The sequence below is a fragment of the Festucalex cinctus genome, chromosome 12 (assembly GCF_051991245.1).
Source record: "Festucalex cinctus isolate MCC-2025b chromosome 12, RoL_Fcin_1.0, whole genome shotgun sequence".
Classification (NCBI taxonomy): domain Eukaryota; kingdom Metazoa; phylum Chordata; class Actinopteri; order Syngnathiformes; family Syngnathidae; genus Festucalex; species Festucalex cinctus.
Genome location: NC_135422.1, coordinates 26,217,753 through 26,238,124, shown reverse-complemented (window position 1 = coordinate 26,238,124; position 20,372 = coordinate 26,217,753). Strand labels below are relative to the sequence as shown.

Below are 20,372 nucleotides of genomic sequence, written 5' to 3'. Positions count from 1 at the left end.
AGTTTTGGATGTTTCCTTGCTTCCAACGCACCTGTTTCAATCAACAGGATCGTTATCAGGCTTATGCAGAGCTTGCTGATGAGCTTCAGCTGTGTTGGAGAAGATAAACTACCAAAACCTGCAGGACTACTGGCCTCAAGGACCGAGTTTGAACATCACTGCTCTAAAGTTAGCGTCAGGTGACACTTTAAATTACAAATACGCCAATTCGCTCTGCTGCTCACAGGTCCGGTGGCTCATGGGCTTAAGCGCTTGCGCCAGGTGAATAGCAAAGACAACCCTACGAATGGTTCGCTGGTTCAAACCTCGGATGGAGCAACTTTTTTTTTTTTTTTCCTCAGTTTCGTCATAATACAACAAGTTAACATCTATTTCGTTAAATGACATATGACAAACTATTTCTTCAAAATTAATCCATATTGCATAATGCAAGTGATTGAACACGTGGCCCCCATTATTCAGCATCATACGTCACTTTTCAATATAGATACACTGTAAGACATACTTCTTTTTTTTTTTAGTTAAAGCTAAAACTTTCGTCTTTACATTTATAATTCATCCATAATTTCTCATTTGTAATTTACAACCAATTTATCTTTCTTTATTCATTTAACATACATTTTATTGCATGTTCAGACACATTCAATGAAGCTAAAACTTTCGTCTTTTCATTTATAATTCATCCATAATTTCTCATTTGTAATTTACAACCAATTTATCTTTCTTTATTCATTTAACATACTTTTTTTTTTTCAATGACACATTCGCTGCTTCCATTTCACAACACTTCAATGATGACACCAAGTCTTCTGTGCAACTGGTTGAATTTAAATTTCTGTCTTTTCATTTATAATTCATTCATAATTTCTCATATGTAATTTACAACCAATGTATCCTTCTTTATTCATTTAACATACGTTTTATTTAATGCATTCAATTTAATGTTCAATGACACATTCGCTGGTTCAGCAAGACAACTCTAAATTACATCTACATGCCCATGATAGCTGAGTGGTTAAAGCAATGGATTGGCCCGCGGGAGATCATGGTTCGATCCCTCGTTGGGAAACGTTTTAGCACTTTGATTTCATATAGTAGTCATTGTACAATTCTTTATAGTTGCGCTTTGTAATAATTTGACACAAAATATCTTCACAATAGTGATTTTGTTTGACCATTTATGAGTTTTTAAAGTTTTAAATGAGCAACTCACATTCAAACCCAAAAACGTTGAATACTTTGCATTTCACTCCCAAACATGTGTACATGTTTGGTTGTTTTTTTTTTTTTTTTTAAACACAAGAGCAGAGAGAAAGCTTTGACAAGCAGTTTGACAGAAAGTGGTGGCTTCAACCATTGGTAGTTATTAGGTTCCATGTTTTAAAACCGGCCAGCAGGTGGCAGCAGAGTATTAGCAATCAGCCAAGGCCATGTTGCAGACGATTATTTTGGCAGTGTTCATTGTTCAGCATCAGATGTCACTTTTAAATATGACTACACCATAAGCCACGACTTTTAGCCCGACAAGTTAGGTCATCATTATTATTGATACCTCGACAGTATCGATACCGGATCAATACTGGCACTAAAATATCGATCTAATTCGTTTAGTTTCAGTTTGGCTCAACTTTGTTGTAGATTGCATGAACACATACAGTATTGTACTCAAAAAATATTCTTTTGTTTGTTTGGTTTTATGTTTGTTGTTTTTCACTACAATTACATAAAATGTCACAATCATTTAACTACAAGTTACTACTTAATAATTACTAGTAATACTACTACTATTTTACGGCTACTACTACTACTATGACTACTATTATTACTAGTAATTAATAGGTAATTACTTTGTAATTTTCACAGTTTCTTTGTTTCCTTCATTAGCATTCGGCTTAGCATTCAGCTCTTAGCATTCAGCTTTCATCATTAATTTCTCCAGAAATTGCTTAGTCTAGTTAATGAGTGCTGCTAGTAGTATATAATATATTAAAATATTTCAATATATTGCAGCCTGGAACCAATGCAGCTTGTCATGTGACTTTGCAGTGACTGCAGTCATGTAATACTGTATTCTCTCCATTGGCTTTTTAATCAATTGTTGCATCGTCATTTTAAAATTTCTTGCTCAGTTTTAAACTCACACTGGGACTGATATCAAGGAATACAACTATCGTATTTTCTGCACTATAATGCACACCTAAAAGCCTTTAATTTTCTCAAAAACCGACAGCGGCTTATAATCAGGTGCGCCTTATATGTGGCTCACTATTGGTTAAGTACGGCTACCATAGTCAGGGGGCGTCACCGAAGTAACAGCAGTTAGAACGGTAGTACCACACCTGAACAAGGCTGGGAAATATTGTAGATATGATAGTAACGTTTGAGCAATATTGAGTTATTGTTATATTGTTAATACAGAACCATATTGTGACTGCACTACCGGTAACTTGTTTTGGGAGTGAACAAAGTTGTCAGAATGCCGGTTTGTACTCAATTACCAGTCATAAATATTGACTGACTCATCTGTTTTGTTCAGATTCCCTTTAGCACAGCTCCATCTATTGCAGGGGTGGCAAACTGCGGTCCTCGAGGGCCGGAGTCCTGCAGGTTTTATAGATTTCCCTACTCGAAGTGCAGCTCATTCCAAATAACAGGCTCGTTATCAGGCTTCTGCAGAGCTTGCTGATGAGCTTATCATTAATCAGCTGTGTTGAAGAAGGGAAATATCCAAAACCAGCAGGACTGCAGCCCTTGAGGACTGGATCTCCCCACCCCTGATATATTGTCCGCTTAATGCAACCCCAGCCACTGCAGTAGCTTCTATTCTATGCACCTTATAATGTGGTGCGCCTTATATATGGAAAAAGTTTAAAAATATGTCATTCATTGAAGGTGTGCCTTATAATGCGGTGCGCCTTAAAGTGCGGAAAATACGGTACTACTACAAATGTCCATTTAATATGTCTAGCATTGGAAAAAAAATAATATTTTTTTTTTTAGTAAAATAGAATATTGTTTTTCTATTTGGCAGGTATCCAAACTTGGACTTTGGGTGGAAGAAATCAATTGACAGCAAAATATTCATATCATTAACTGAGGTTAATGACATTCAATGTAAGCAGCAGTCACCTGATTCCATTTCATTAATGGATGACAGCCCTCACCATTGCCAAGTCAGCGTCAGTTGTGGCAAGAACGGCTCCAATTTAATTCCTTACAATGGTGGCAATAGTCTCCCATCTGGAGAGCACAATCACCAACATAATTGCCAATGCTCCCAATGTAGCCTTCTTGAACTGCTTAGCCCTGAAACAATGCAAATCCCTACCTCACTTCCTGTGCAGCCCTGTCACAGCTTGAAGACTCCCGGCACATGTCCACAGCATCGTGATGAATGTACACTAGGAAGGAACTCGGGCCACAGAAATAATGCTACCTCAACCTACAGCCAGGCCGAAGAGTGTCTCAATGCTCACAAAGCACATTCACACAATTCTGCTGCTGTCCTGCATCCCAGCAAAGTGACAGGAGACTCGACAAAAAGCCTGGGGCCAAACCCTGGTCTTATCCTGCAGGCCTTGACCCTGTCCAATGCCAGTGACGGTTTCAACCTAGAGCGGTTGGAAATGCTGGGTGATTCGTTCCTCAAACATGCCATCACCACATATCTGTTTTGCACCTACCCTGATGCCCATGAGGGCAGACTCAGCTACATGCGCAGCAAGAAGGTGAGTCCCACAATTGTGGAAATGCTGAATATGTTATTGAGATTCTTTATTCCCACATATGTTATTGAGATTCTTTCATCTTACTTATTATAGCATTTTATTCTCCTCACTTTTTTGCCGTCAAACTACTCCCACATAATACTTCCGATTTACACCGTTCAAATTTCAACTTGCTGAGAAAATTCACGCCTTTCGGGGTATATATCGTCTGATTCCATATTACTTACAGTACTCGCATAATTTAATGTTAAATATGAACTTTTCCACATTCATTTTGGGAATGCTGAAAGCAGGTTCAAAGCCCACCGCCGACTGTACATTTCATGTGTCCGTGGCAGTAATGCAAACGGATAGTAAGTATACCAACGGACTATCATATAAGGAAATGCGTTATAGTGAAATTATGAAACACGTGTCCCCAATTAGCGTTGATCCCTTTCAGCATTAGATGACACTTTGAAAGACAAATACGCCAATTTGCTCTGATTTACACCAGGTCCCATTAGCTCACCTGGTAAGTAACTTGACTGCGGTTACATTTTAAGAAATAAGTCCCGGTTCGAAGCTCGGTGGGGAAAATGTTTTTTTGTTTTTTTTTCTCACCCCCAACTTTCATTAAAAATTTTTTACATTAAAAAAATAATATAGTAACCCTAAGTGCATCCATCAATTCTGTAAATAAATGTGAAATTATTAAACACGTCTCCACAATTAGCCTTGATGGCTTTCAGCATCAGATGATACTTTGAAAGACAATTAGGCCAATTTGCTCTCATTTGCACCTAGCTCCATGAGCTCACTTGGTAAGTAACTTGAGCACGGATGCATTTTAAAACGAGCAAGTTCCGGTTCGAAACTCACCGGGGAAATTTTTTCTTTTTTTTTGTTTCATGGCCAACTTTCATTTAAGACATGGATATTGTTCAATTGTTTTACATAAAAATGTAATATACTAACAGTAAGTGCATCCATCAATTCTGTAAATTCTGTAATCACCTCATTATAACATTGGAGCAGTTGCTCATACACTTCCTCCCTGGTTCAGTGGGTACAGCACTGATACCGATCCATGAGTTCGCTGGTACGATACCAGTCTGCTCCCTTTATTTTTTTTTATTTATTTTTTTTTAAGTTAAAACTGAAATCCCTTGACAACAGCCATTTTCTTTTGTCAAAAATTGTAAAACGTGGCCTGGTAATGCTTGTGATGTTACGCTCGAAGCTGACGCTCGGCAAGTGTCGAGCGCTCGCGACAAAAAGTGTTGCGCTTCATTCGGTGGAAAAACAGGTGGTCGGGGAAGGGGAGCGTCCACGGGATCCCATTGAAAAGAGATTCAATGCTGCCATCTGCTGCCCAGAGTTAGTGGGTGTTTTCTTTTTTTATTATTTTGCAGCGCTTTAAGTGGGCCGGAACGCACCGGGACGGAGCTCAGGCACATCCCTAGACAACAACATACTACAGTGCCGCGTAGCGGTCACATTGTAATAATACACCGCATCGCTCTTTTCCAACAAAAGTGCCGTTTGACTTTCTTTTTTTTTTTTTTTAATGCCAAATATTCTTTGCAATGGTAAGTGTATAAACATATATCACCCAAACATTAGTATTACTATTCTTTACGGAAACCCTGTTGAGTATTAATCCAAATATATTTCAAGTTACATGCAAATAAAACTTTAAAAGTCATTTGCTCCCAATAACATGTAAATGTATTTTTTTAGTTTTAAACAAAACATATTTATACGTTTTTTTGGGGGGGGTTTTATGCTCGAGCATACAGAAGGCTTTGATGCAGCCTTTCAACTGCAAAGAACGGTTGCAGAAATGGTAGTTATTACACAAATGGCCTTCAGGTGGCAGCAGAGCAAAGGAGATCAACTAGAGCCATGTAGAAAAAAAGCTAAATTACTTACAATTTTGAATAAATTTTTGAAAACTGATGAACCCTAGCTCTCTTCTAATGCTAATTGCTGCAAAACGGAAACAGATAGAAACATACTTTTTTTCCAGATGAAAGAAGAGACTTTAATCTTTCTTTTGTTAGTTTCCATACTTTTATAGCAATAGAACACAATATTCTGTGGGCCTTGCAAAATCAGTCAAAATCCAGTAAAACAGCCGGGAGCGAATGGGATTGTTTCTGTGAAAATGGCTGCGTCAAAGAGTTAAATTAACAATAATTCCTACTTCCACTTTTTTTTATGACAACATACTAAACACATGAACAAATGTGTCATGGACCGATAAATTCAAAACATTCACTTAGTTATCCCGAAACCTAGCTGGGCGCCTGACTGCACAACCACTGCACGTGTAACATGTTGGTGTGTTGTCCATTGTAGAAGGATCAATAGGTGGTGCTTCCCTTGTGGTGGTTCCTTCCATTCGATCATCTGAGTTAGACTGTTCATCAACTGAAGTATCTTTGAACAAACTGGGGAGTATCTACCTCAGATGCCTGTACATTGCATATGTGTCCGTGGCGATTATGCAAACGGATAAGTATACCGACTATCATATAAGGAAATGTGTTATAATGTAATTATTAAACACATGTCCCCAATTAGCGTTGATCCTTTTCAGCATCAGATGAGACTTTCAATTCCAAATACGCCAATTGGCTCTGTCGTTCACCAAGTCAAGTAGCTCATGCGGTAAGTACTTTAGAGTAGGGTCCTTGCAATGACACGGAAGTCCCAAGTTCGAATCTCCGTGCGGAAATGTTATCCCCCCCAACTTTAATTTCAGAAATGGACATTGTTCAATTGTTTTACATAAACAAATTAATATACTAACTCTAAGTGCATCCATTGATTCTGTAAATAAAACGTGATTAGAGATAGCTCTCCGTGAATCAATTAATTATGCCCTCGTACTCCCTGTGGATCACCTGCAAAACTTTATGTGCTTCCTCCCTAGCTGAGTGGATAGTGCACTGAAACGCGAATCATGAGATAGTGTGTACGATCCCAGTCAGGTCCTTTTTTATTTTTTTTTATTTTGTATTATAAACGTTAAAACAAATCTCTTGACAACAGCCATTTGCTCTTGTCAATATTGTAAAACGTGGCTTGTAAATGTTAATGCTAGTGACGTTACACTCAAAGCAGACGCTGGACAAGTGTGTCAGCGCTCACGACAGAAGTATCACAATCACTAGTCGGTTATTTTTTTTATTTTTTTTATTTTTTTATTTATTTATTTTTTTTTAAATTTGCAACACACAATCTGACGTCAACCTCGAAGCAGACACTCGGCAAGTGTCGAAAGCTCGCGACGAGAAGTGCCTCGATAAGTTGTTCTGATCCAACACGTGTCCACAGGATCCCAGTGAAAAGAGATACAATGCTGCCATCTGCTGGTCAGAATTAGTGATTGTTTTCTTTTTTTCATATTTTATGACTGAAATGTCACTTGCATGTTTACATTTTATCAGCAAAAATAAAAAAACATATAACATCATTATATTCAATGTGATCTAGCATGACTAAGTTTTTATCAACATTTTTCCGGTTTCTAAGACACTTAAAATTGATTACTACAGGTTTGGAGCAAACCATAACATCCTTCCTGCGTGGGTGAGTGGAGAAACACCGTCGACACGAATTATAAGTTCACGTGTTCGATCCCGGTGGACGTCTGTTTTTTTTTTGTTTTTTTTTAAATATATATTTCAAATATAAATAACGGCAATTTATTGACAACAACATTGCAATTGCTAATTTTTGAAAATATCTCGAGCAGGTCCAGAGGATCTTGGTTTGATCTGTAATTATGAGCTCCCCAATTTACTAGCCATAGCACTATGATTGTAACTAAAATATAGAGCGTGACGGCTATGATAATTCGTCTTTCTTTTTTAGATTTGGCGCTGGCTGGTTGTCGGTTCACCGACTGGGGCACATTATCTGGTGGTGAGCATTCCTCACATTCTTCAGGCTCTTCCTGGATTGTTTCCAGTGGTCCATTTGGATCCGGCACCTCATGTAGGGGCTCTGGTTGTTGTCTAATTTGTCTTGGTTGTTGTTGTAGTTGTTGTTGTTGTTGTCCTACCTCTTGTTGCTGTAAGCAGGAGTTCGGGTGAAGATCGGAGTTGTGGCGTGGCATAGTGCGGGATCCCCGGGGCAAAGTCTATAATCCTGGGGGTATCTGGAGAGTCATGCTGTGCCCTCATCTTTTCTTGTTCCCATTTCTCTTTGAACTCCAATATTGCTTGCTCCAAGTTTCCCTGGGACATAGTATCTGGCAAAGTGGAGTTGTTCGTTGTAATGTCGCGTCTGGTTGACAAGCGCGCTATATAAATCCCCTCTATTGGTGCGTTTCCATTACCCTTTTTCGCAAAAATAAAAGTGATATTGTACTATTTCGATAAAGTACAATTTCGAATTGTCGGTGTTTCCATTGAAGAGAATTTCGCTTCTGAGGCGCAATTCTCGGAATGTCCCGTCTCACGAGACCTCTGGAGGAGGTGCTCATGATGTTTACGGTAGAACGGACGCCTGGTGTAGTTATATTACTTTAAAAACACTCACCCCTCATCGGGCGGTTTCGGGCATTTAGTGTTGGTGTTGTCGGCAGTCGGCAAGTAGTTCTGACACAAAAGCAAGTGGCACCGTACTTCCTACTTCCTGTAATCCTAAAATGTTGTTGTTCCCATGCAGAAGCTGGGTAAAAAGCGGTTTACAAAGTGTTAAAAGTTTCTGATGCTTTCTGCTGTATTAACCAGACATGGCAGGACAGGATTTCAAGCTCTCCTCTCCTTCAACTTTTCGAAGGGGGCTCGCTCGATTACACCTCTCTCTTTTATGCTCATGACATGCAGTAGCCGATACAAATCACTTCAGCTTGTAAAGCTAAAATACAAACCCGAAATTAATAATTCTCAAAACAAATAGTAATTGCAAGTTTAATAAAAATACACATAAACAACGTGTTATAGTCCTTTCTTCCGTGACCGGGCGGGTGTCACATGACTACTAATGCGCAAAAAGTGTTTCCATTACACTTTTGCGAAATACTTCTTTTCTCGATACGTCTCAAAAACCACCTCATGAGAGCGCAAAAACTTTTTTTGCGATATTTGAGTTTTTTCGCAAATCCGGTGTTTCCATTACCAGCTTACTTTTCCGAAACATGCCCTTTGCGCAAAACTGAGGGTAATGGAAACACACCTTATGATCTCGTAGGCGGGGGTCAAGCCCTCGCCACACCCATGTCCATAACGTCACATTCAAGGACTCTTGAGGCGTCTGTACTCGCTTCTGCGCTCACTCGTGATTTCTAGCTACTTGTTGATTTTTGCATTGGGATTTTTAACTACATCGTTGCAGAATGCCTGGCGGAAAAATTGCTGAGATGAGGAGATAAAATCTTCTCTTAAAAAATTCAGTGGAATGGTTGCCGAATTACTTGAAATGAAGAAGAGCATTGAGCCACTTCTTCAGGAAATACAATAATTGAGACACAAGAAAAAGATTGACGCATTGTTGACTTGGAACAAAAAGTGGATGATTTGGAACAGAATCTTCGTATCAACGATGTGATAGTTACAGGAATCAAGATCAAGCCGCGCCGCGACCCTTCGGTGAGAGCTGTGGCTGGCACAAGCACGGATGATTCTGACCAATCTTCAGGGAACGAGACTGTGGAACAGCAAGTGACACTTCAACTCAGAGATTTGGGATTAACTGTAGATCCTGCACACATTCAGATGTGCTCTCGCTTCCAGCTGGACGGACACGACCACCTGATCAGGTTTGTTGACAGAAACATCACAAGCTTCATGGGAAACATGTCTACATCAACGAAAATCCCACTAAACGAAATGCTGACATCGCCAAAAAGGCGCGACAAATGAGAAAGCATGGACTTATCGAAAGCACGTGGACAAAAGACTGCTGAATTTGTATAACATCTGGTCAACAAAAAACACTGTTGTGATTGTACTCTCAGGCTGCGTTTTTGTTTTTTCTATTAGCTTCTGATTGAGGGATGGGGCGCCGCACCTGTTTCCCATCCTCAATCAAGCCTTCTTAAGGACTGTGACTGCTGACACTCCTCGTCGGAGTACTGACCTTGCTACGTCTTCGCCTTATGCATTAATCTGACCTCGTGTGAATTTGTTAAACCTATAGCCTCATCTCTTGTTTCCAGTTTGTTTCGTGAGTCCTTTTGATTCATAGCTTTCTGTTATTTCTTCAGCTTTTGCTAGAGTGTTTGTTATTCTCGCGTTGAGCCGTTTCTGCTCCGTAAGTTTGTTGTTTCCTCAGCTTTACGCTTGAGAGTTTGCTATTCACGTGTTTTCTACGTCGCCTTTAGTTTTCCGCTTTGTATAGCGCGTTTTGTGTTTTGGTTTTGTTTATTCGTGTAGCGTGGTTTTGTAGCCCTCGGGTGTATTTTTGTTACTTCCTCACCTTGCAGCTTTTGCAAGCGTCTTTTGTTAACTGTTTTTCTCCTGGCTTCGTCCAGCGCTTATTGTTCCAGTTCTTGTCAAATAAATTGTTCAATTGTTCTCTCTGTGTTCTGCATTTTTGGGATCCGCCTTCCGGTTCCACTGGAACCCCTAACAAACACGAATCGTGAAAACAGTGAAAGAATTGGCGGAGCTTGAGAGACACCAACAACAGTAACTCACAACATCATTAATTACCCAAAACTGGAGTTGTATATGATTACCTGCTGACATTGCCAGGCTAACGCTTGTTTATACACCTGCATTGATAACATGTATTGCTGTTCCCGTATGAATCTAAATATTATCTGGCTTTAATTCCGTATGGACATTTGTTGTAACAGTCAAGGCGACATGATATGGCTGTATTGTGGCTACAATGAAACTGCTGTCAATACGCAAAATGAGGTTGGTGGTCTGGCTCCTGGAATGCGGCTGGCATGGGCCGCCCTGCTGGGTGAGCTGGTCTTGGGAGTACTCAGGAGTCCTCTGTCAAGAACTACAAGTAGCTTGCAACGGCTGAGCTGACTAGAATCGAGGCAATATTGCTTGAAAGCAATGGGCAGAATGCAAGCCGATCTACTCTCCTGGAAACCACAACGTGTGAAAGCTGATCTGAGGTCAGCGAAGACGCTACTGGTGAACGAGAAAAAAAAGAAATTGCCTTGGCTGCTCTCCTGGCGGGATGGGCCTGCTGGTGGCGTCTGGGGACCAATTCACCAGTTCCAAATGACTGGGACTAGCTGCAATCTACACACGGACATTCAAGAGGAATTGAGCGAGCAGTGTTTGGGATAATATGGGATGGATAACGATAAAAATTAATGACTATTCTAAATAATGTATATGACTGGTGCGTTATAGTAATGGGTCGAAAGGGACGGGTCTCGAATAAGCTTCGGCTTCTACCCGTCAGCCCTTCTTTCGGATGCCAATGTTGCAAATGATGTGATGTGATCGATGTAAGCTGTAATGTGTCCAAAAGGAAAAAATTAATAAAACAAAACAAAAAACAAAACAAACATATCTAATGTCGTTAAGTCTTGCTGGCTTATCTGAGGTGATAACTCTCTCTTGGTATCTTGCAGAGCTTGTTTTGCAAGGTCGCTATTTGTCAACATGTTGTAGTGACAGAAAAATCACCAACACAAATCAGTCACACTTGAGTTTGTTTTTTACAGTAATGTACATATTTAATTTTTAAATTTATTTTTTATTGAGTTGTTATGAACTTACTATATCAATAACTACAAAACAAAGCTATATTTAAATTTAAATTAAAAAATTAGGGGGAATTTTTTTTACATTTTATTGTAAATTTAGGTTTAACTCTTTGACCGCCATAAACGTTTAAAAACGTTCAGTATAATCCTAGGATTGGCCGCCATAGACGTTAATTAACGTCTACTATGTTTTTTTATGGAAACGGGTGGAGGAAAGCCTTGGGCAGCTGTGCTCCAAGTATCAAGCCGATCGGGTTACTATATGAGTATACCTGGCCACTAGATGGCTGTGATGAGTCTTTTGGACAAGATGGGGTAGGAGACAACAGTAGAAGAAGAGAGGCTGAGCTAGAGTGTTGAGGGGGAGAGAATGGCTAACTTGGCTCAGGCAGTCAAAAAGGCTACAGATGGCAAGCAGCTCACGCTTGATCCTTATTTTCAAAGCTCAAAAGCATCGACCAGTGCTCAAGAGCACAGTGATGACGGGGTTAAGTCATAGTTGAAGCGGTGACGCGGCCGTTTCGACCACGTCCTAAGGCCCCACCGGCTAGCGATGCTAATAACGTCCTAAGGCCCCACCAGCTAGCGATGCTAACACCGGAGAAAAGTGGTGCACAACCGAGCACGTCTGCACAGATGACGTTTCATCGGACGATGACGACTACTATGGGTCCGATGCAAGACAGTCTTGGACAGTCTTCCAAAGAACGTGAAGGTAAGCGCTAACATGCTAAGAGATTGCTAGTAAGATTACTTTTCGGGCGATCTGCTAGCAGCGTGTGTAAATGTGCTGATATACACTAAAACATCTATTACCTATACAAACGTGAATGTATATTTTATAGATCGTGCTCACAGCAACGTCCGACCGCTGGTTCTACGACAAAGAAAGGTCAAAACAAAACAAAACAAAAAAACGTTTTCAATACACCGCAACAATAAAAGGAAAGTCTTTCGATAGTATTGTAATTGTATATGTTTCTTTCAGCTCCCCCTCATAGGGCCCAAAGTGACCCTTCTCACAGTGAGCAGAACAAAGGTAAAAAGAAAAGATTCTCCACAGCACTAATAAAATATTTGATGGTAAATGTCTTCTATAATTTACAGAATGTGCATCAACCAATACACCCAAGAAAAAAAGGTAAACATATGCACACACACACACATTGCATCACACTGCTCTAAAATGATATGATATTGAAATGTATATTTGCAGATCCCAAAGATTCTGGCTGGCTTGAGGTTGATGAATTCGGCTGGCAGCCAACCATCTTCCCCTTTGCTGCAAAACCAGGACCAAGCGATGCTGCAGCAGAGCTGAATTCCCAACTGCCAGCTGACATCCTGGAGCTCTTCATCACGGATGAACTTCTCCAGCACATCGTTCATCATACCAACCTCTACGCAAATCAGTCCATGCAGAAGCAGACTGACAAAAACTGTTGCGCACGTGTAAATAGTTTGCAAAGAGTTTTCCAAATTGTTTGTTCTGATTGCTACTGTTGCATGTAAATAAACTGTTATTTTGCAATCAAAAAACATTTTTTATTGTTGGGTAGTGTTTTATAGAAGTTAAGGTGTTTGTAGAATCACTCATGCAAAAAAAAAAGTGCCAAATTCACTAGAGTGCATGAAATAACATCGTTTCACAAAAAGCTTGATTTCTCCGTATTTTGGAAGAAAATAGAGGATTTGGGTGAAACGAAGCTGTTTTCTATTGTTGATTACTGAAGATCCGAATAAGGTAGAAACAAACTTTTTTTAGATGAAAGATGAGACTTCAATCTTTCATTTGGTAGTATCCGCGTTTCCATAGTCCTAACACAACATTTTCTGTGGAGCTTGAAAGATCGGTAAAATTCTGTAAATCAGCTGGCAGTATGGGGTTACCTTTTCCGAAAATGGCTGGCAGTCAAAGAGTTAAGCAAGATCTACGAAATTTTGTAGGTGTATGAGGAGGCCCAAGACCTACAAAAAAAAAAAGTCTCTTGGACCCATATGCTAAAATGAACAGGAAGTGAGCTACGAATTTCTGAATGTCCTCTTTTTGCCGCTTTTTGCACATTTACAGGGAGCATACTTTTGCCCACTTATCCTACACGTTTCATTTCATTTGCTTCAAGCTTGACCTGGACCATTTCAAGACCTGAGCCAACGACAGGGGAAAAAAAATCTTGACTTTTCGAAATACTATATGATTAGGGCGGGCCATCAAATTTTGTGTTTCATATTTCCTTCGCAATGAAAAAGGATATGCTTAATAACTCCCCGGTACATGCTCCAAAAAATCCCAAACTTGACATGTATGTTTATAGTCAAAGCCTGAAGGTAGCTCTATGACAACATTCACTTAGAAATAAAGCGCCACCTAGCCCTTAAGGCAAAAAACAAAACAAAAAAACCCCACATATGATACTTTGTACGACATTTGTGAATTCATTGTAAGTGTGATAACGAAGTCATTTATGAATTTTCTTTTACTTTCCCCCACTCAAAATGTTCACTGACATCAGACCTATCCAAACATATGTACTTTTTATTTTGTTTGAATTATTTTTGATAGCCTCTATGGACAATAAAAGCAATATTTTGCAATGAGTACAACGAACGATGAAATGTTTATATATATACTTTTACAAAAAATACCAAATAGGGCAACTCATTGCCTAAAAATAATAAAGGACGCTGATTTTTTCAGATCTTAACATTCACCAAAACCCATTGAGCTTTACACACTCATCACATCTGGCAAAAAAAAAATTGCATGTAAACGTTTATTATGCCATTTTCAAACAAATTCTGCTTCCAGTGTGGCAAGTATCCGACGTGCCAATGCCCCAACGTGCAAGTACCCCAAAGTGGCCCTGGCTGCGAGCCCTTAGTAGCTGCTCGCAGCTCTAGTTTTTCACTGTTCTCTAGTTGCAAATCATTTGCTTCACAGTGGAATGATGCTCAATTTTTTTTAGATGACTTTATAGCTTTCCATAGACAGATGTGCTGTGTCCCATTTCCTGAGGTCCCCTGAGATTTCTCTCAGCATGACTGACCCGTATGGGTTCACCTGGGTAAGACTAAAGTGATGTGGTTTTGTCTCTGTTTCAATCAGTGAGGCACAATTTCTTCCTTAAACCTCTCATTTTATTGGTCCATTTCAGTGATTAGTTTTAGCTACCAATTAGTCCTACTTGATCCTACTTGACTGCTTGTTTTAAGCAATACAGCTCAGGGTTCACTTACTTTTGCACCAACATGAATTTACCAAAAACTGTTTTTAAAATTAGTTTTGACTACACAATTGATGAAAAAAAGAACAACGTATTAAATTGATAAACCTAGCAGTGTCATTTCATATAAAATGTAATGGTTCAGATTGAACAACAAAATCAGGTTCAAACAATTGACAAAACGAAAGAGCTCAAGAGGCTCACAAACTTTTGAACAGCACTGTATATATAATATATATTTGTACACCAAAAATCAGCCAATTTGGAGAATATTTAAACGGAAAATTCGCATCTGGCTCGATCAAAACTGAGAAACTGGGTACAAAATTAAAAACCTAAGTTAGATTTCTCACACAATCGTGGTCTAATACACAAAACTGAACAGAGATATTGAAACAAAACAGTGAGAATGAACAAAAGGAACTGAGCTGGCTGACTGTCACCATCCTTAGTCAGGTCATCACAGCATTCAACACCATCAGGCACCATCATTCTCTACCCAACTCTCCAGCTGATGGGAGTTACAGTAGGTTACAGTATCCAATACTGTGTATAAGGCCAGCATCCTCTACCCAAGTCTCAGCCTCTGGCTGAAGGGCACAGATGAACAGAAAACGGACCTTGGAGGCTGTAATATCAACTCAAAGTCAATGCTTTCAGGATGGCCTTCGTGGCAATGGTAAACTACTTGCGGTGTTTGGCAACTAGAAGCAGCAGACAATGCAGGTCCTCCTCATTCTTGGTGAGATGTCCACTGTACTCCTGTATAAGAGCCACCCCGCGCTCCGCCATGTCGTTGAGGACATTAAGGGTCCACACCTTTTCCTTGAAGGCAGTGTAAGTCCGGTTCGCTGCCGACAGGGTTGGTTCCGTCCGCAGGAAGGGCACCCACGCCTTTTCCTAGCCATTAAGTGAGAGGAGAAGGAGATCGCAGAGTCCCATTGAACGGCAGCTGACGGATGATTCGATGGGGGCATGGTGCTGCCCTCCAACCGCTTGAGCGACTTTGCGGCAGTAGGGGGTTTGCCACCATGCAGGCCTTGGTTTACACAGACACTCAGTCGTCAAAGAGTTAGGAGCTGGTCCGAGTGGAACCACAGCTCAGTAGCCTAGTGTCTATCGTGCTTGACACTCAGCATTAAGGGTTGGAATTGTGGAGTTAGATCACCAAATGATTCGCGAACGCGTCCCCTGCTGCTGCTCACCGCTCCCTCAAGGGGATGGGTCAAATGCGGAGAACGAACTTAGGTGACGATCACTCAGTGCTATTTTAACTTTACTTTAAGGTGCCGTCAAAAAGCCTTGTTCGCGGCATCCTGGATTCCTTCATTGGGGACACGTCAATGAGCTGCAGGAAGCGGCTGTTGTTGGCCGAAGTGTGCCTGGGCAACGCGCCTCATGCCAGAAGCGCGCATAGAGGACCACCACGAAGACGACAACACGTCAGTTCTGTCAGGCAGAACTGCTTCTGGAAGAGGACCATCGGGATGCTGTTGATGGCCTTGGACATCCACCGAGCATAATGTATAGCACCGCGATGACGGAAGGGAAGAATGTACAATGCACCGCTCAGGACAGAGAGGGAGAGCTGCAGCAACTCACGGTAGTCCTCCCTGACTTGGTGCTGGTTGACGGCTTCCCGGTAGAAGCTCCTGGCCTCCGTGCACATCTCGGTGAGGGGACCAGGGAACAGGCCGTCTTGCTCGGCCGAGGAGCGGGTCTTGTTGATGAGCTCCCAACCATTCTGGAATTCTGGAACCACATTCAGGCTGTCTGGGTGCTGATATGAAACACGAACTAACTCTTCTCATAATCGGCCGATGAGTAAGTTGATCACAACAGATTCAACGCAGCCTGGCATGGGCTGTAATGTCACGCCTCCATTCGGCAACACAAAGCCGAGTGGCTGTTGAACACCAAAAAGGAGAGAAACCTGACGTGCAGCACGGAACTTTGATAAACAAGCCTTTATATGAACGTTTTGGGGAACATGTCATTTTACAGACTTTTCGCTTTTGAAGCCAAAAGTTTACTTTTTGCGACACCTCTAAACGTCGTTCATTCGGGTTATTTTTCCGTAAACATACTCCTATGATGAAAAGGAACACGGGCGAAAGTGGGGAGCACAACTTTGCACTACTCTTAAAATAACACTCTTTGCAGTCTGTCGATGCGACTAAGATGTTTATGGTTTAGGCTTGTATTGTATGGCAGCTCTCCACGCAGCTCTGTTGTCTGCGGTTGTCTTCCAAGTATTGACATCTATCTTCTTCCATTTCATAATTTTTTTCCAACGTCTTTGGATCTGAGTCTAGGTCTGCCTTGATTTCTCTTGCCATTACTGTGTTGTGAGTATAGCGGTTGACAAGGGAGCCGATCATTATCCATCCTCTGGACTAGTGTAGTTACAGTACCAAAATTTTGACTTCGATACTATACCTGCATCAAATACTTCGATACCGACACTGAAAAGGTACCTCGACAAAAATCTAAAACATCAGCAAAAGCAGCATTAAAACTGGCAAAATAACTTGTGTGTACCTAAAAAACGAAGAGTTGGCAGGCTGTCTCGTATTTGTTTTTTTTAAGTAGGCCTAAAAAAAATAAATAAAAAAAATGATACCGAGCCGTTTTTGACGCCAAAAGGTACGGTAACTGGTACCTGCACCCATGCAACACTACTCTGGACGTGTCCTAGCCATCTTGGGTTTTTCGCAATGAGGATATCGTCCATCGAGGTCAGATTGGTGCGTCTAAAGTAGAGATGGGGCGATATATCGGCATCGGCCTTAATTATTAATCTGACGGCCGATATAAGCGATCCATTTAAAACTCTTTTTGCTTCGAATGCAGCCCAGCCCAGCTCTGTCTGTTATGGAGTCCAACTCCAACAACTTAACGGCCATAACACCATCTGATTGGTTAGCCGTGCAAGAGCCAGAACCAATCAGTAGTGAATGCCATGTATCACAGTAGCCGGTCACACACGCACCCACGGACATAACACGAGAAACACATGCTTCGAAGGTAAGTTAAAAGAGAAGAGACTCCGCCGAACTTTTCACAATGATAAGCTAAATACATTGAAATATGTTGTGTATTAAATGCACTATATGAATGAAGTTGCATTGCCTTGCATTGAATCCCCGCTAGCTAACAGTGGTGTGTTCAGCTTAGCATGTAGGCTAACACCCAGTAGCTAATTCGCTACTAGAACTACTCGGGGAGGGAATCTCACACATTTTCACTTAATTAAGTAAACAATGTTTGTTAGAAAGGTTCCAAATATTAACAGTTGTCATTATTATATTGTCTAGTTCCATGTTAAGAGTAGAGTAACGTCATTATATTTATCTCTCGTGACGCACACATTGCATTCTGGGTCACGTCCACTACTTGTTGTATAGCGATAATGCAGTTAGATGCCACAGTGACAGTACACTAAAATGACGTTTAGTTACTTTATATTGTGTTTATTTGTCGCACTGTTTTGCCGTTGTGTGTGCCTTAAGCTTCGACGTCAATTTGATTGACAGCTCGTTGTGCACCTCATTAAAGTCCGCTCCGTAACTAATTAAGTGTCTCAAACACCGTTTAACTACACGAACGTGTTCTCTTCAGTATGTTAGGCATTGGTAGAGAAGTGCACTAAAGTATAGTGTGCTTATTTGCTCGTTTTGTCTCTCTTTTCACGTCATGTCTGCCGTCATTTGGGACATTATCCTCTCAATGGATGCCACTAATCTACGTAACATCTACGGCCGTAGTCGGCTGCAATTAATGTTCAGTGATGTAATTTCGTTACTCAACTCAACTCAACTCAAGTTTATTTATATAGTGCTTTTAAACAGCCTGAACTGTCACAAAGTGCTTTACAGAAAGACAAAAAAACAAACATTAAACATTAACACCAATACAATACAATCACAACAAATCAACATTCTTCCATCCCTACATACGCTTTGATGTTTGAAGCAGTTTTTAGATGAAAGAGGACAGAATCAGCCTCCTTTCAGTAGTTGATCAGAGACGTGATCTCAGCATGCATGACGTCACACACATTTGCTACAAGCTAAGTTTGCTTATAAGCTAGCTCATAAACAAGCAGCTGCTGCGTTCGCGATGAGCACCATACACACAAAGAAGAATGGTCCAATTTTCCAGTCCCATCCAAACTGCCTCTCCTCCAAGCGCCTCCTCCTCCACGACCCGCGTACACCACCGCTCCCAGCGGCGACGTTCACGTCCTCAGCTCCACCGCCATCCATCCTAGCTAACCGGCGTAGACTGTCCAGCGGCGCCGACTTTTCTTCCGAGCAGAAGGGTTGTGAAAAATGCTGCCTGTTTCCTGGGGCAAAAAAACACAAGCGGCCCGCAGGTGCGCGGTGGGGCAGTCGGATGGCCCCTACACTCCCCCAACAGAAACCGTGCTCATGCAGGCATGCCGCTGAACGGGCACCGACACCGTCCCTCGAGGAATATCACGGCCAAACCGCCGAGAACATCCATCCATCCATTTTCTTGACCGCTTATTCCTCACAAGGGTCGCGGGGGCTGCTGGCGCCTATCTCAGCTGGCTCTGGGCAGTAGGCGGGGGACACCCTGGACTGGTTGCCAACCAATCGCAGGGCACACAGAGACGAACAACCATCCACACTCACACGCACACCTAGGGACAATTCAGAGCGCCCAATTAACCTGCCATGCATGTCTTTGGAATGTGGGAGGAGACCGGAGTACCCGGAGAAGACCCACGCGGGCACGGGGAGAACATGCAAACTCCACCCAGGAAGGTCCGAGCCTGGACTCGAACCGGAGACCCGCCGAGAACAGTCCAGTCCAAATCGGGTCCTCACAAAAGACGAAACGCCACATGACAAGAAGACAGACAAAAACGGCTGCTGTAGCTCACAGCGCCATCAACAAACAGCCAAGACAAGAGAGTCGCCAGACACACCGGCACACGCCATCTTGTCGAGGCAAAAAAAAAAAAAAACACCAAAGAGATTGATTGACTGTCTATATAAGAGTCTGAGAATTGTGTGTATTTTGCCGGATTATTGTCCACCTGTTCCTGTGTACAGCGTTTCTGAGTTTCTGCCTCTCGAATAAATAGATAAAATCTGATTCGAGTCTGCGCCTTTAGGATCCAAACCTCTCAGTACACGACAGATGTAGGCTTTTAAAAGCTACATTAAGCATTGCTGCCAGGTATCTCGAGAATCGTGTGGGAGCAAGACGCGTCCTTGCTTGACTCCATTTGTCACTGCAAACTAGAGGAATCTTTCCCATGAACTACTTGCGCTTGCATCCATCGTGCAATACTCTTATCAGGCTGACAACTTTATCAGTGCATCCAAACTTCTTCAGGACACAGCAGAGCCCTTGTCTTGACAAAGTGTCAAAAGCTTGGTAAAGTCTGTGAATACTGCATATACCTTATTTTCATGACTATAAGGCACACTTTAAAGTCATAAGTTTCTCAAAAAGCAACGGTACGCTTAATAGTGAGGTGCGCCTTGTGTGGACTGAGGTCCAAAATCTGACTGCCTGTGTAAGAGGATTTCCCGTCAACACATTGCTTATATAGAGGACTGTCTCCGAAAATTAGAATATTGTGATGAAGTCCATTATTTTCTGTAATGCAATTAAATAAGCAAAAATGTCATATAGTCCATGGGCCAAACCAAAATTTGGAACCACTCAGGGTGGCAAAATCTAGAAACAATATTTCAAAAGGTACAT

At 41.4% G+C, this 20,372-nt stretch overlaps 2 protein-coding genes across 3 annotated transcripts in view; both read left to right on the top strand.

The window, feature by feature from the left end:
- The window catches only part of dicer1 (dicer 1, ribonuclease type III), a 419,383-nt gene that overhangs the window by 290,545 nt on the left and 108,466 nt on the right, over positions 1 to 20,372 (top strand). Inside the window, exon 21 of one of the 2 annotated variants that reach the window (XR_013287765.1) lies at positions 3,032 to 3,179. Coding sequence is in view for 1 of the 2 variants with exons in the window: in XM_077540060.1 (XP_077396186.1) it covers positions 3,032 to 3,728 (697 nt within the window). In the remaining variant the exon portion in view is untranslated. Of the gene's footprint in view, positions 1 to 3,031; positions 3,729 to 20,372 lie in introns of those variants that run through there. The other variant, XM_077540060.1, reaches the window with a different exon arrangement.
- LOC144032302 (uncharacterized) lies at positions 11,548 to 12,942 on the top strand. Its single transcript, XM_077540078.1, has 5 exons — positions 11,548 to 12,118; positions 12,249 to 12,295; positions 12,392 to 12,442; positions 12,511 to 12,544; positions 12,620 to 12,942. The coding sequence occupies exons 1-5, from the start codon at positions 11,992 to 11,994 to the stop codon at positions 12,913 to 12,915; spliced, it is 555 nt and encodes a 184-aa protein (XP_077396204.1). The 5' UTR covers positions 11,548 to 11,991; the 3' UTR covers positions 12,916 to 12,942.